Genomic DNA, 14399 nt, shown 5'->3' with positions numbered 1-14399 from the left:
TGGGAGAGATAACTTTTAAGTTCATGTGACATAAAGGAGGGACCCCGATCCGTGTGGATAAAATTGGCCATCCCGCAAAGGGAAAAGACCTGATCGAGGCATTTAATTACCGTAGAGGTAAGCATATTAGGACAGGGGAAGGCAAAGGGAAAGCGTGAATACTCGTCTACCATCGTAAGTAGGTAGGTGTTCCGTGTCAACGAAGGCAATGGCCCTTTAAAGTCTAAGCTGAGCCTCTGCATAGGCTGCATTGCATGTATGAATAAGTCATCTGATGGGCGGAAGAATTGTGGTTTTAATTCAGCACAAATCCTACAGGAGGAGCATGTTTTCTTTACGTCCTCTGTTGAGAATGGTAGATTTTGGAGCGCACAAAGTGCAACATACGGGTAACGCCAGGATGGCATAAGTCCATATGCAGATCCGCCAGAGTCGACGTTGGCATTGAAGAGCAAAATACCCGTGTGAAGGTATCTGGGGCCACATTCTGTTTGCCGGGTCGGTAACGGATAGTATATCCAAAGGCGGCCAGCTCCATCCTCCAGAGTTGAATTTTAATGGCCCTGAAATTAGGATCGGGAGCTTGCCGCGCGTGCAAGCCCCCGATGTGCACTCACCCTGCGCGCTGACATCTGAAGCCCGGGCCTGCTTGCATTTCCTGCCACTGGCCCGGTTCAGATGTCGGCGCGATGTGCTTACCTGATCCAGCGGCGTAGTTAGTGCGATGTGCCGGCTGGGATCAGGTGAGCACTGTGCAGCCAATCAGGGGAGGGGAAACTCATTCATGAGTTTGACAGTAAGAGCTGTCAAACTCATGAAACTCCTGGCCCCAAAACACTACTTAAACCTGAAAGAAAATTAAAAAAAACATTGCACTACTTAAATGAACAATAAAGAACTCTGAAAAACTATTTTAAACAATAATTTTAAAATTTGAAAAAAAAAATTATATAAAAAAATCGGGGCTAAAACTAAACTTACCTTACTGTAAATTCTTTAAAAATAACAAACCTGTGGGAAAAAAATGTCTCAATTGTACTAAAAGCCCACTTACCTGAAAAACTAAGTACTTACGTGTGGTTTTTCAATGCGTAAAGACCGGAGGCCTTTACACACGCGCAACTCTGAAAAAGAAAAGGAATTTCACTACGCACGCGCTGCCTGTGCAGTCGCGCGCATTCTGCCTCTTAACCCCTTGGGTCAGAGGACAGGAAATGCCGGTTTTCAGCGCATACGCTGTGCATGTTGAAAACCGGCAATTCCTCCGGGCACACGCGTGAGTACACCATCCGTACTCACGCGTTGTGCCCGGAATTACTGGGCCATTATTTTTGATTTTCATGCGCTTCTGGTAATCCAACATGAAGGCCTCGGAGCGCTGGTCAGTTATGAGCGTGAAATGACGCCGAGCAAGAAAATGACTCCATTGGCGTACAGCCTCGATGATGGCTGTCGCCTCCTTCTCGACCGGGGGGGGGCGGTAATGGAGCGCGTTACCCTGTAAGGTTCTGGATAGGAATGCCACGGGCCGACCACCTTGATTCAAGGTAGCCGAGATCGCCACCTCCGATGCATCGCATTCGACCACAAAAGGAAGGTTTTCGTCAATGGAGCGAGGCGTGGCTTTCTCCAGCTGTCGTTTGAGGAGGTTGAAGGCAGAAATAGCCATTGCTTCTAATGGAAGAGACTTCGCATGAAGCAGGGGCTGTATTTTATCGGAGAAGTGAGGTATCCACTTTGCGTAATAAGCAAACATGCCAAGTGCCCGACGAAGAGAGCCGAGATTTGTAGGGGGAGGGAGCTCCTGAAGTGGACGAAGTTGCTCTGGGTCCGGTTTAATAACACCGTTGCCCACCCAATAGCCAAGAATGTTCACTGATGGCACCGATTTCACCGATTTGGATTCGTTTAACGTTAAGTGGCGACGACAGAGAACGTCAAAAAATCTCTGAAGATTGGCGTCATGCTCCTTTTGATCATGGCCGGCAATAGTGATATTGTCTAAATACGGAAAGGTATCCGTCAAGTTCTCTTGCCGGACTAGGCCATCCATTGCCCGTTGGAAGACGGCCACCCCATTGGTGACCCCAAATGGAAGGCGACAAAACTGATAAGGCCGACCATTGGCCTCAAAGGCCGTATACTTTTTGTCAGAGTCTTTCAGCGGTACCTGATGGTACACGCTCTTTAAATCGAAGGTTGAAAACACCTTGTATTTGGCAAGGTTGTTGACCATGTCATCTATGCATGGTAACGGGTAGGCATCCAGATCGGTATATTGATTAATAGTCTGTGAATAAACAATACACAGACGTTTCTTACGTTGTTTTAAGGGGTTTTTCACAATGACGACTTGAGCCCGCCAGGGGGATGAACACGGCTCGATAATACCGTCAGCTAAAAGGCGAGAGATTTCTGCCTCGATAAATGCTCGGTCGTCTTGGCTAAAGCGCCGTGATTTGGTGACTATGGGTTTACAGCTGGGGGAGAGATTGGCAAACAGGGAGGGCTCACCGAGTAAGGCCGCCGAGAGCGCACAAAACGGCACCTTAGAAATGGTAAGCTCCGGCTTCGACCCTCCAAACTCAAAAGTGAGTCTTTTGTGCTGCTTCTGGAAGTCCTGTCCCAGAAGCACATCGCTACATAAGTTTTCGAGTACTCCGAGCCGGGTGGAGGGATACGTGCGACCATTGAGGATGAGGTTGACAAGACAGAAGCCAGAAGAATTGGTGGTCAGAGTCGTTAGAGCCATTGCAATCTCCCTGTCCGAGGGATAAATGCGCAGTTTTAACCTGCTGACAGCCCGCTTACTAATGAAGCTGCAGGAGTCGATTAGCGCGCTTAGAGTGTGCCCATTTACTGAAACCTTCGTGGCTGCATGGGACAAACTTTGGGGAAAAACAGCTGTGATGGGAGGAGGGGTAATTTTTCCTTCGGCAGCTGTAGCCTTAGCAGTGGTTCTTGGGGGAGGAGCAGCTCCATAGATAGCAGCTGTGAAGCTAACAGGAGCTCTCGACCGGTATACTTTAGAGGAGCGGCCTTTCTTGTTAGCAGAGGCCCGTGACTGGCATACATTGGAAAAGTGTCCTTTCTTGCTGCAATGATTGCAGGTCGCATTACGAGCTGGGCAAAATTTTCTGTAATGGAACATACCTCCACAAAAGAAACACTTTCTTCCTGATTGCCAGGATGCTGCTAGGGTGGGGTCGTCATCAGCAAAGGCCTCTAGGGTAGGGTCATCGGCCGTTAGAGTAGAGTCATCATCAGCGGGGTCATCCACCAGAGACCTATCGAAAGACTTATTAAGGGTGATAGCCGCCGCCCGTGCACGTGGTGGGAGATAAGTGTCTGCATTCTTCTTGGCCAAGTCCAGGGAACACGCCTGGTCATAAGCAGCCCGTAAATTGAGGGTTTTATTTTCCAGCAGGCGCTGACGTATAAAAGGGGACGCAATCCCATTGATAAAGGAATCGCGGATTAGTTCCTCTTGATACTGTTCAGCTGTAACTGCTTTAAGGTTACAATCTTTGCTGAGCCTGCGAAGTTTCTGGAGGAATTCATCGAGTGATTCCCCAGGCTGCTGCCGAGTTGTGGCCAGTAGGTGTCGAGCAAAGATTTCATTCGGGGACTTAACATATAGCTGCTGTAAAATTTCGATAGCAGCGTCGTAGTCTATACAGTCCTCAATATAATCATACACATGAGGGGATACGTAGTTAATAAGCATTCGTAACTTATTAGAGGCACCCACCCCATATTCTTCAAGAAAGTTGCTAAAGGTACGAAACCAATGCTTCCATACCTTCGCTGCCACAGGTGCATTCGGGCCCAGGTCGAGACGAGCGGGTCTAAGGAGTATTTCCATGATGGATCAGTTTCTTGCCCAAGTCTCTTTCTGTGGTTCGAGTTGCAGCTGCTTGTTCCGAATCACCCAAGGCGTGGAGACGATAACAAGTCGATTAAATTGACGTAATAAAGACTCACTGCGCACTTGGTTGTACATAAAGCAAGGCTTTAATCGAATTGTAACAAAACATGGAGGTCTAGTTAGTAGTCACTAGCTTCCGGTTTCCAGATTGTCTCTGCCAAGGTGGGCCCACGCCCGAGTATTTATACTCCTCGGACGGCGCCCTCAGCTGGCCGTTCAGTAGTACTTCCTGAGTTACTTCTTGTAGAAGTTGTGATTTATGACATGCAGTGTTAATGCAATCTTAAACACGGTGTGGGGTTCTGTTCATGTCAGGCTGACCAAAAAAAGTGGTCTAATTTCAGTTATTGTGTCACATGTCTGAACAAATGAGAAATATTTTGCCACTAACATGTTCATTAAGACACTGCCCCTTTAAAGTTACCATGGACACTCTAAAATAATTATTTCCCTTGTGGTCCTGTGTTTCTAAGCAAGTGTTCATTATGTAGTGGGACAAAATATAAGTTTTGCTTTCTATCTGTAGTTGTGCCAAATTCATTTGTCGTACTGCGAAAAAGTTAATTTCCTGTGACTTATATGAACTTCCTTTCTTTTCTATTAAATTCATTGGGATTGAAATGAAATTGGTTTATATCAGCAGGTAACATCACTCATCAAAACATTAACAGCTCAACTTTTCAGATTTAGAAGTGTTGTTCACTGCTGGTTTGTGGTAAGGTTTTGCAAAATTCTTTATTGTTCTTTTGAACACATGGACACTCTTCCTGATTTTGTTTTGTACATCAGTGCATACTTAAAGAATGTTATAAGCCACAAAGCATAAATAATAGAAAATGGAGAATGCAGAGAAACTTACGAGCACATTAATGGTTTGAAAGAGATGAAGCTCTTTGTTAAAATATGGAACTGTGCTTTAGCTGTCCTTCTGCTGTGAAGCGGCATTGAACAAAGCTCCCAGTCTCCACAGGTACACTGTAAACAACGGGAAATCATCTGACAGATGAAGGACTGTCTCATCTAATCTCTGCTGAACTTTCTCCAGCTCCACACAATTCACAGCGGCGGCTCCACTCTCTGCTGGTTTCTTGAGTTGCAGAAGCTGTTCCAGCATCCAAAATAGGTAGTAGACATTTTCATAGGCAGATACATCAAGCTCTGTCTGATTATGGGAAGAAATATAGAACACTAATTAATAGAAACACCAACAGGATTAAATGTGCCTAATCTTATCAACTGCTGCTGGACACAATGGCCCCAATTTTAACTCCCCTGCCTAGTGGAAATCAGGCTGGGGAGCTGGGGTTGGGAGGCAGTTACAATGGAGCTGGGGATATACTCAATCCTTTCCCACCTCGGCCGACTACAATTTTAAATTGCAGGCGGCAAGGACACCTGCCCCAAACTAGCAGGTTCCTCTTTAAATATGCAAATCGGGATCTGATGCCGTTACCGGGGCCCACTCTGCCATTTTAACCGGAGGGGGGATGAGTGATGGCTTCCCTGTTAGGTCAAATGTGCCAGGAGCTGGATTGAGGGCCAAGAAGAGGAGCCCCAGTAAAGTAAGTTTTTAAAAAAAAGTTTCCTTCTGGACCAGGAGGAGCAAGAGTGCACATCTGGGTCCCACAAGGAAACCTTGGGCCTCCCTTGCCCCAGGTTTCCCCCCTTTCCCAATCGCGTCTGGAGCCTCCCCACCCTGATCCACTTACCTGACTATTGGGGATCATTTCCGTGAGTCCCCGGCGGCGGCCGGCTGCTGCCCAAATTCCCGATTCCCACCCACCTGCCAGCCAGTGATTTCTGCCGAGTTTGGGTGGGAGTTGGAGCCTGATTATTAAAACAAGCCCAGGAGTTAAAATCTCTTCGGGCCTCGACATGCAATCTTGTTGCTCACCCAGGCCCCTCACATAGACAGATCCTGCCCGTGATAAATTCTCTTAGGCACAGACTTGAAGTACATCATTAGTTGTGTTATGGACTGTGGCCTTGATACCCAAGGTCGCAGAGGATGAGCTGATGTTTCAACTTGCTTTTGTAATTGCATTCTTGCATTGTTCAGAATATTGAAAATGCTGAGTTTCCTCTCACTCCCTGGTCTCTTTCTAAGGCCGGAATTTTACCGGCGCTGAGAGGACGGGATCAGAGGCGGGTCAGCTGTGAAATTTGAAATGATTGACAATGTCAACGCTAGTCTCCCAGGTGTCGGGTCTCCTGGGGAGGTCTCTTCCGCCCATGGGAAGGGAGTCATGGGAGAGCCTGGGTGCAGCCGTGCACCTTGTCAGTGTTTGCAGCACCTGAATGCTATAGAACACTGACAGCACCACTGTCAAAGTAAATTTGGACATGGCCCCTTTAAGGAAATTGGCTGATGATACGTCATTAAATGACGTCATACCTACTTCCTTTTAATTGGCCGGGAACCTCGCTGGGCGGGCTTAACAAGCCTAATCATCGTAAAATCACTTCAACAGAGTGGGTTGGAGCAGGCTGGGACTGCGCTACTGGCCCCTGCTGCCCGGACCTGCCTCGGTAGGTGAAATTGCAGCCGAAGTCTCCCACTGCTGATTCAATCCCTTTCATTGTGTGCAATGCATTCCATCTTTTTTCGACCAATGTGAAATACTTTACATTTTTCAGTGTTTGATTTGTTATTTGTCTCCCTGATTGATTCACCTGAGCAAGGATAGTTATTTCTCTATAATAAAATTAACTTGTTTGTGCCAGACAGTCATAGAGATTGGAAAAGACTCTGCACTCCATCTGGGGATTTCCAAAAACGAATACCTCTCCATTTCCCACTTCTGCAATTATCTGTCCAATTCTCTCTTAAACGATTCCGCACTATCTGCCTTTCACTGTCTCTCTGCATAGTTCTCAAGGTAAATTCCCCTTTGATAGATAAACAGAGTCTCCACATACATCAGGGAAACGGGATACTCTAGCATTGTAGTGGGTTTTGTTTTGGTGTTCAATCCTCTCCGATTTCAAAATGGCTTCCATGAAGATGGATGATTCAACCAAGCTGAAAACTTAAAAAATGGTCAATGACAAACGAACATACAAAATCACGGGCAGGAAAAGACCAGCTGATCCATCAAGCCTGCCCCATACCTCATGATGGCTGGAGCATTATGATTAAACACTTCCTCCACCCTCTCCTGTAGCCATGTAATCTCCTACAAGAGGCAAAAAAACAGAAAAAAAACAGAACCAATAGGGGAAAAAATACACTAGAAAATTCTTCTGCATGCATATGTACATTCTCTGAGACTACCTCAAAAAAAACTTGGCATCCACTTTGAGTTTTAAGCTTGGCTGAATCATGACTCCCCCTTGTAAAAGACACAACCATATATTTTCTATAAGCACAATAATTGCTTTCCCAACTGTGCCCTCTCTCTCTGTCTGCCTTATACTTGAGACGTTTCCCTGACTTTCTGATAATTTAATCTCTGAGAAGGAAAGCTAGGAACAAAGATAGGCTTAAAACAAACACAAAACTAAAATGAAATGACAAACAACATCCAAGTCTGGTCAGTGTTTCTTTTTTGCAATTAAACTCCCATTTGTTACTAACTATCCTATAGTACCACAAACTATTAACATTTGAGTTTGAAAAGTTTTGTTTGGTAAATGACTATCATTAACTAATTTGCATCCTATTTGATCATACAACCTGGGCTCATAAGTAGGGTTGCCAACCCTCCAGGGTTATCCTGGAGTCTCCAGGAATTGAAGATTGATCTCCAGGGCACTGCTGCCAGCAGTCCTGGAGAAAAATCATTGGGACATTAAAACAGGGCAGGCAGTCCAGCAAGTTTAATACTTCAAGGGCATGGAGTGAACCATCAACGTTTCTAGTGATTCATCATCTCACTGAAATGCAATCTGGAAGGCAAGGTCCCAACGCCGTAATTTACATTGAATAGAAATGAAATAAGGCAACTTCAGCTGAGCTGTGCCATCCAATCTACGACTGCATAGTCAATCACCTCCCTGAATGCCCCACTGCTACAGCTCCCAGGTCATCTTGGAAAATCAATATTTGACTAATGCTTTTCACTTCTAGCACTGTCCAATGGACTGAAGCTAAGATGCTGTTATTACGCTGAAACAGACTCACATCTAGTGCATTATGCTGCTTATGCATCTTTAATGCGATAAATCTGAGTTCCCTTGGTCTTTTTGGCAGCCTTGATGTTCTGCTCACCCAATCACTGTGGGGCTCCTTTGCATAGGAGCACCGCTCGCCTGGTGGTGCTATGCCTGAGAATTTCCTGGTTTTACGCCACCACTGCACGCTGAGAAAGTTAGACCCATTTAAAAAACAGATGCAGCTGCTCCCTCCAGGCACCTGATTCAGGCAGAAGTGAGGAGTGAGAGCTTTGAAAGGTCTACAGACTTTGCTTCCTGATTTCTGTCTTCACGGGTGTTTATTCAACCCTTTGCTTCACATTTTTGCTCACTGGGACTTGCACTTGATCCCCCGACAGCACTACAGTCACTCCCTGCCCCTTTAATTTTCAATCACCCCTCCACCTTACCCCCAGCCTCTCCACATACTCGGAACGACTTTGGGAAAGGTATGGCATTCCCAATGGGAATAGATCTCTCTGCCATCCTTAGGGAGGAGGAGGAACAGCAGCAAATGGAGGTGAGGAGAATCAGCCAGCATTGCACAAGGCACAAGCCCACCATGTACTATCCTGCACAGCATATCTATAGTCAGCATAGGTCCTTCAAGGGTATCTCGGAGGAGCTCTGTGTTCAAACGGTGCGATTGTCCAAGGCTGCCATTACACATCTGTGCAACCTTCTTTGTGAAGATCTTCAGCCTCACTCCACTGTCAGAATGGCCCTGTCTGTTGCCATGAAAGTGACCACTGTCTTGAATTTGTTTGGTACTGGACCCTTTCAAAGTACCACAGAGGATCTGTACAACATCAACTGGGAGACTGTACCTTCTGTCTTCCACCTCTTCCAGGAACACTTGCAGGACTTCCTGTGAGCAATTCACAGCCGTTTGGTGAGAGGCTGCCCTGTCATGGTGCACAGCTATGGGCGTAGCTGGCATGTGACTGCCCATGGTTCTGGGAAGATGCGCTTCAGATGAGAGTGGCAGGTACCGTGAGTGGACAAAATGCAGACGGGTCAAGGAATTCTCTGCTTCCCCTTGCTGTCCCCGAGCGTTCTAATGAAGACAGTAGTCTTTATAGAGACTGCACCATTTCTAAACTGAGGTTTCCTGGGGCCTAGGCTTCTCACTGTGCTTTTACAACACAATTACGTCAGAATGTGCACCACATCGTATGCAAATTAGCTTACCAAGGAAACTTGCACACAACTCCCTCTGCTGGTGGATGGTGTAACTTTTTGGCTCAACACTGATGCAACAGACGTGGAGGAAATTCAGGGCCAATGTTTATTTCTCGTTATAGGTTCTGACTGACCTCACTTTTGGTGGTGCAACTACTAAATAAGTTCCATAGGCAACAAAGCTAAAATGGTAAACTATACATGATTAAACCCCTTCAACCCTGCTGCCTGCCCTCTATAAAAGAAAATCCAAAAGTGCCTGCAAATCCCTGCTGGAAATATCAGATATTCCTGCAATTGCTTTGTAAAGTTGAAAAGTATATAAGGCATTAGAACTCTCTGCAAAGTTTCTGTTATCTCTGAATCCATTACTGCTTTTGCTTTTTTCTCCTATGGGGGGGAAAATGATAGCAATTAATGCTGTTTGTGCAGTATGATACTGTCTGTTTTTGAAGGTTTTCTTTGGAAGTCTTTGTGTGGCTCTGTGCAACAAGTCTGTCTGTCATATCCTGCCTTGCTCCATTATCTGCTTGGTAGTTACTCTTAACAGTTTGATTACAATGACTCACTGCCAGACTGTTTTTCATTGCAGCTGAATTTTGCTTGCCAGCTCATAATCCACAGTAGATAAAGAAGGTCACAAAGCAAAGAAAATGTTAAAAAGTTTGTTGGACAAGGACTATGCATCTGATTGTGTGTTCTGACATTAATAGAGACACCCCGAGTGGTTAGAATTTAATTATTTTCTGTTGTTTCCCCAATAGCTATGATATGTAGCATTCACAAGTTGTCAGTGACAGATTCTCATTATGCCGAATAATACTATTCCATCATCTTGCTCTAGTCTATTTCCACAAACGTATTCACAGGAAATTAAATCAACTGCAATGAATTCATTGACTTTTGTTCATAATATATTGCAGAAACAATGAAAAAAGAATAGCAAATATAGCATGGATAGCAATTTAACCGATTGGCCTCTAACTGAGACTAGTGCAACAGACAGTTTAATATCGCCCATTGCAGTGCAACCTGCTTACATTTGAGTATATAAATCTACTGTTAATGTTCTTTAAATAATTTAAAAGGTAGTTAAAACAACCATAAAGCTGTATCTCATTGAATAATTTCAAAAGATTAAGAGAATGGCGTGGATATTGCGCTCAGTGGCGAAGGAACATGCTCGCTGTTCATTACGCTTAGACTTTTCCGAGGCTTTTGAGCGGCAATTTATAGTTATCAAGTGTCTGAAACAGCGCAGCACCTTCTATGGGGGATCTTGGACCTGTGTGAACAGAGCAAGCAACAGCATGTCTCTTCAACCAATCAGATTGAAGAATCCTTACTGAGACACACCGGGGGGGGGGTGGGAAATTGGGTTGCTTTGCGCCTCCCGTTAGCACGGTAAAAGCAACTAGCACCTGGGCGCGGCACCGCTCATGCCTCCCGCAAAATTCAGTGGGAGGTTAGCGGTGGTGCTAACCGGTAGCGCCCCGCTAGCACCCCCGCCGCGATCTTCGGGAGCGCCCCCTGACTTATCGCCGGACACTATGTCCGACGGGGTCAGGGGGGGCTACCTGCAACTGGGGAGGCGCTATTTAAAGGCGAGGTGCGGGGCGGCCATTTTTGTTGCTGGCCGCCTGCCAGCACCTGCCTGCACTCCTGTCCCCAGCCTCCTGAACCCCCCCCCCCCGCGGAGTGCCAGCTACGCTCCAAGAGCCTGGCACTCAAGAGAAGTGTCGGGCTCTTGGAGCTCTTTTGCTGGCACTCCCGATTCCCGGGGGCCCAGCTGGGCCCCGGGTCACGCTGCGCCTATTGACTCGCAACACCCCAAGAGGGATGCGGGGCGCCTCCAGTAGCGCCCCGCTTCCCACTTGGGGCACAACCACTCAATTTCCGGCGCGGGGGCACTAATTTTTCTGGGTCCGGCGAAGTTAGCGCCACAAATGGGGCGCTACTCAATTTTTAGCTCGCAGAGTCTAAACCAGGAAGTATAAGTTAGAATATTTAATTCAATGTAAAATCATGTACAGAAAGCAAAATAAAGAGGGGAAGAAAGATGTGATTAAGAGAGAGAGATAAAAAAAGACAGAAAGAAAAAGTTTAAAAAAGCCTCCAACAATAATTAAAATCTGAAGGAATGAGGCTATATACTTGTAAAAGTTAATTGTCAGGGCCAGAGAGATTGTTTGGCCGCAATTAAGACTTACCACACTGTTAAAAATTCACTTACACTTGAATGAACCAACTAGATATTGGGTATCTAGTACCGCAACTTCATGCCCTTACATTTAGTTTAATGCTGAGTCTATCGGCAAGGTACCGGTGTAGTGAAGCTTGTGGATGATCAGGGCAACTCAGACAGTAACTTCCGAATTTCTGTGTTTTAATGTGCATCTGCGGGTGCTGGAAGTTGCTGTCCGATTTACTCCATAATAATAGTGAGCGCCGATAGCCTCACTGCTGTGGTTACCGCAAAATCCGGGCCTACATTTTTGCCAACATTTGACACTTGACCAGGTTCATTGAGCCATAACGACACACAAGGTGGCCATTCAGCCCATCGAGTCCTTGCCAGCTCTCTGTAGAGCAATCCAGTCAGTCCCATTCCCCCACTCTATCCCCGTAGCCCTGCAAGTTTATTTCCCTCAAGTGCCTATCCAGTCTCCCCTTGAAAAGATTGAGTGTCTCCACTTCCACCACTTCCGTCGGAAGCGAATTCCAGGTCCTCATCACTCGCTGCGTAAAAAAGATTTTCCTCACATCCCTCCTGTATCTCTTGCCCAAAACCGTTAACCTGTGTCCCCTAGTCCTTGTACCATCAACTAGTGGGAACAGCCTTTCCCCATCTAGGCTATCCAAACCCGTCATAATCTTGTACACCTCTATCAAATCACTCCTCAACCGCCTTTGCTCTAATGAAAACAAATCCAGCTTCTTCAACCTGTCCTTGTAGCTAAGATCCCCCATCCCCGGAACCATTCTGGTAAATCTCCTCTGCACCCTCTCAAGCGCCTTCACATCCTTCCTAAAGTGTGGTGACCAGAACTGGACGCAATACTCCAGTTGTGGCCTAACCAGCGCTTTATAAAGGTCCAGCATAACTTCTCTACTTTTGTACTCAATACCTCCATTTATGAAGCCCAAGGAATGCCTCATGACTCTATGGCTCACCATAGCCCGGAACCAGTGCGCTACAGTCATCAGTGCATACGCCCCAACACTGGAAGCCACAGACAAGACCAAAGAGGAATTCTACTCCAGCTTTGAACAATCCCTGTCTCGAGTCCCAACGGGCGACAAAGTAATCCTCCTTGGCGACTTTAACGCCAGAGTTACAAAGGACACAGACCTCTGGGGAGGTGTGATCGGCAGAGAGAGGGTAGGGAAAGCCAACTCCAACGGTACACTCCTGACGAAATGCTTAGAACATGGCCTTGTCATAACCAACACCTTGTTCCATCAGAGAGACAAGTACAAGGCTTCATGGCAACACCCTCGCTCTAAGCACTGGCATCTGCTGGACTACGTCATCGTCCGAGCGAGGGACCGCAAGGACATCCACATCACCCGCGCCATGACAGGAGCTGATGACTGCTGGACAGACCACCGCCTAATCCGCTCCGTCATCTCCATTAACGTAGCCCCAAAACAGCGGCGGCAACAGAAGCAATGCCGCAGGAAAATCAACGCTGGAGCACTCAAAGACCCTGCTAAGAAAGCCCTATTCAGCCTGCGCCTCACAACCAACCTGACGACTCCCAGTGATTCAGAGACACAGAGTGTCCACAGCAGCTGGTCTGCACTCAAGGCCTCTATAATCAGCACCTGTGAAGAGACGCTCGGTCACTCGACCAGGAAACACCAAGACTGGTTCGAAGAGAATGACCAGGAGATCCAGAAGCTAATAAGCCACAAGCGCAAGTCATTCCTGATCTGGAAACAGCAACAGACTCGAGAGCAAGAAAGCAACTCTATAGATGCCTGAAGGCCGAGGTCCAACAAAAAATTCACGACCTAAAGAACAGATGGTGGGTGGAGAAAGCGCAGGAGATCCAGCAGCTAGCTGACAGCCACGATGTGCGTGGATTCTTTAGCGCAGTCAAGACCACATATGGCCCAAGCACTCAAGGTCCTACCCCATTGCAGGCCAAAAACGGAGAGGTATTCATCAAGGACAGAGAGGCAGTCAGTGCCTGCTGGAAGGAGCACTTTGAAGATCTCCTTAACGGAGCCTCTGTCTTCGATGCGAGTGTCCTCAACTCCATCCCGCAGCATGCTACCCGCCACCAACTCAGCCAAACCTCTGCCCGGCATGAGGTTGAAAAGGCCATCTGAAAACTGAAGAACAACAAGTCCTCTGGAGCAGATGGAATCCCTGCTGAGGCACTAAAGCATGGTGGAGAAGCACTATTGGTGCGAATACATGAACTAATTTCTCTTATTTGGAAGGAGGAGAGCATGCAAGGGGATCTCAGAGATGCCGTAATCGTGACCATCTTCAAGAAAGGTGACAAGTCTGACTGTGGTAATTACAGAGGAGTCTCCCTGCTGTCTGCCACAGGGAAAGTCATCACAAGAATCCTGCTCAATCGCCTTCTCCCAGAGGCTGAAGAGCTCTTCCCAGAGTTGCAATGCGGATTCCACCCACTAAGGGGCACAATGGACATGATCTTCACTGTGCATCAAATACAAGAGAAATGCAGGGAATTGCACCAACTGCTGTACATGGCCTTCTTTGACCTCACAAAGGCCTTTGACAGTGGCAACCATGAAGGAATATGGAGTGTCCTCCTCAAATTCGGCTGCCCTCAAGAGTTTGTCACCATCCTCCGCCTGCTTCACGACGACATGCAAGCCGTGATCCTGACCAACGGATCCACCACTGTAGGGTTTCGCAAGAATTTTGAAAATCTCTACAGCTCCGAAGACTATTTTGTTGATTAAAGAAAAACCTGGGTAGAATATACCTTTAAAAATCCAGGGATCAAAATGGCCATCAGACCTCATGGCAGAAGACAAAAGACAGTCTGCCTGTATCTCTTCAAGCACGGGCTGACAAAAAGGACTTGAAATCACCAGCCTGTGTGAATGCATGAAGCACATAAAACTGTCAATCAATTGCAGTTTAGGCAGTTTTACCAAAGGACAATGG

The 14399-nt window shown here is 46.7% G+C and overlaps 1 protein-coding gene across 1 annotated transcript in view; it reads right to left on the bottom strand.

The window, feature by feature from the left end:
* Positions 1-4007: 4007 nt before the first annotated feature.
* Positions 4008-14399, bottom strand: part of mei4 (meiosis-specific, MEI4 homolog (S. cerevisiae)) — a 796394-nt gene continuing 786002 nt past the window's right edge. The window contains exon 5 of the mRNA XM_085977979.1: positions 4008-5090. Coding sequence (XP_085834105.1) covers positions 4845-5090 — 246 coding nt within the window. The 3' untranslated portion in view covers positions 4008-4844. The remainder of the gene's footprint in view (positions 5091-14399) is intronic.

Source organism: Somniosus microcephalus, chromosome 3 (genome assembly GCF_052327205.1).
Source record: "Somniosus microcephalus isolate GS21.2 chromosome 3, FLI_Smic_1.0, whole genome shotgun sequence".
Classification (NCBI taxonomy): domain Eukaryota; kingdom Metazoa; phylum Chordata; class Chondrichthyes; order Squaliformes; family Somniosidae; genus Somniosus; species Somniosus microcephalus.
This window is presented reverse-complemented; position numbering and strand designations above follow the sequence as displayed.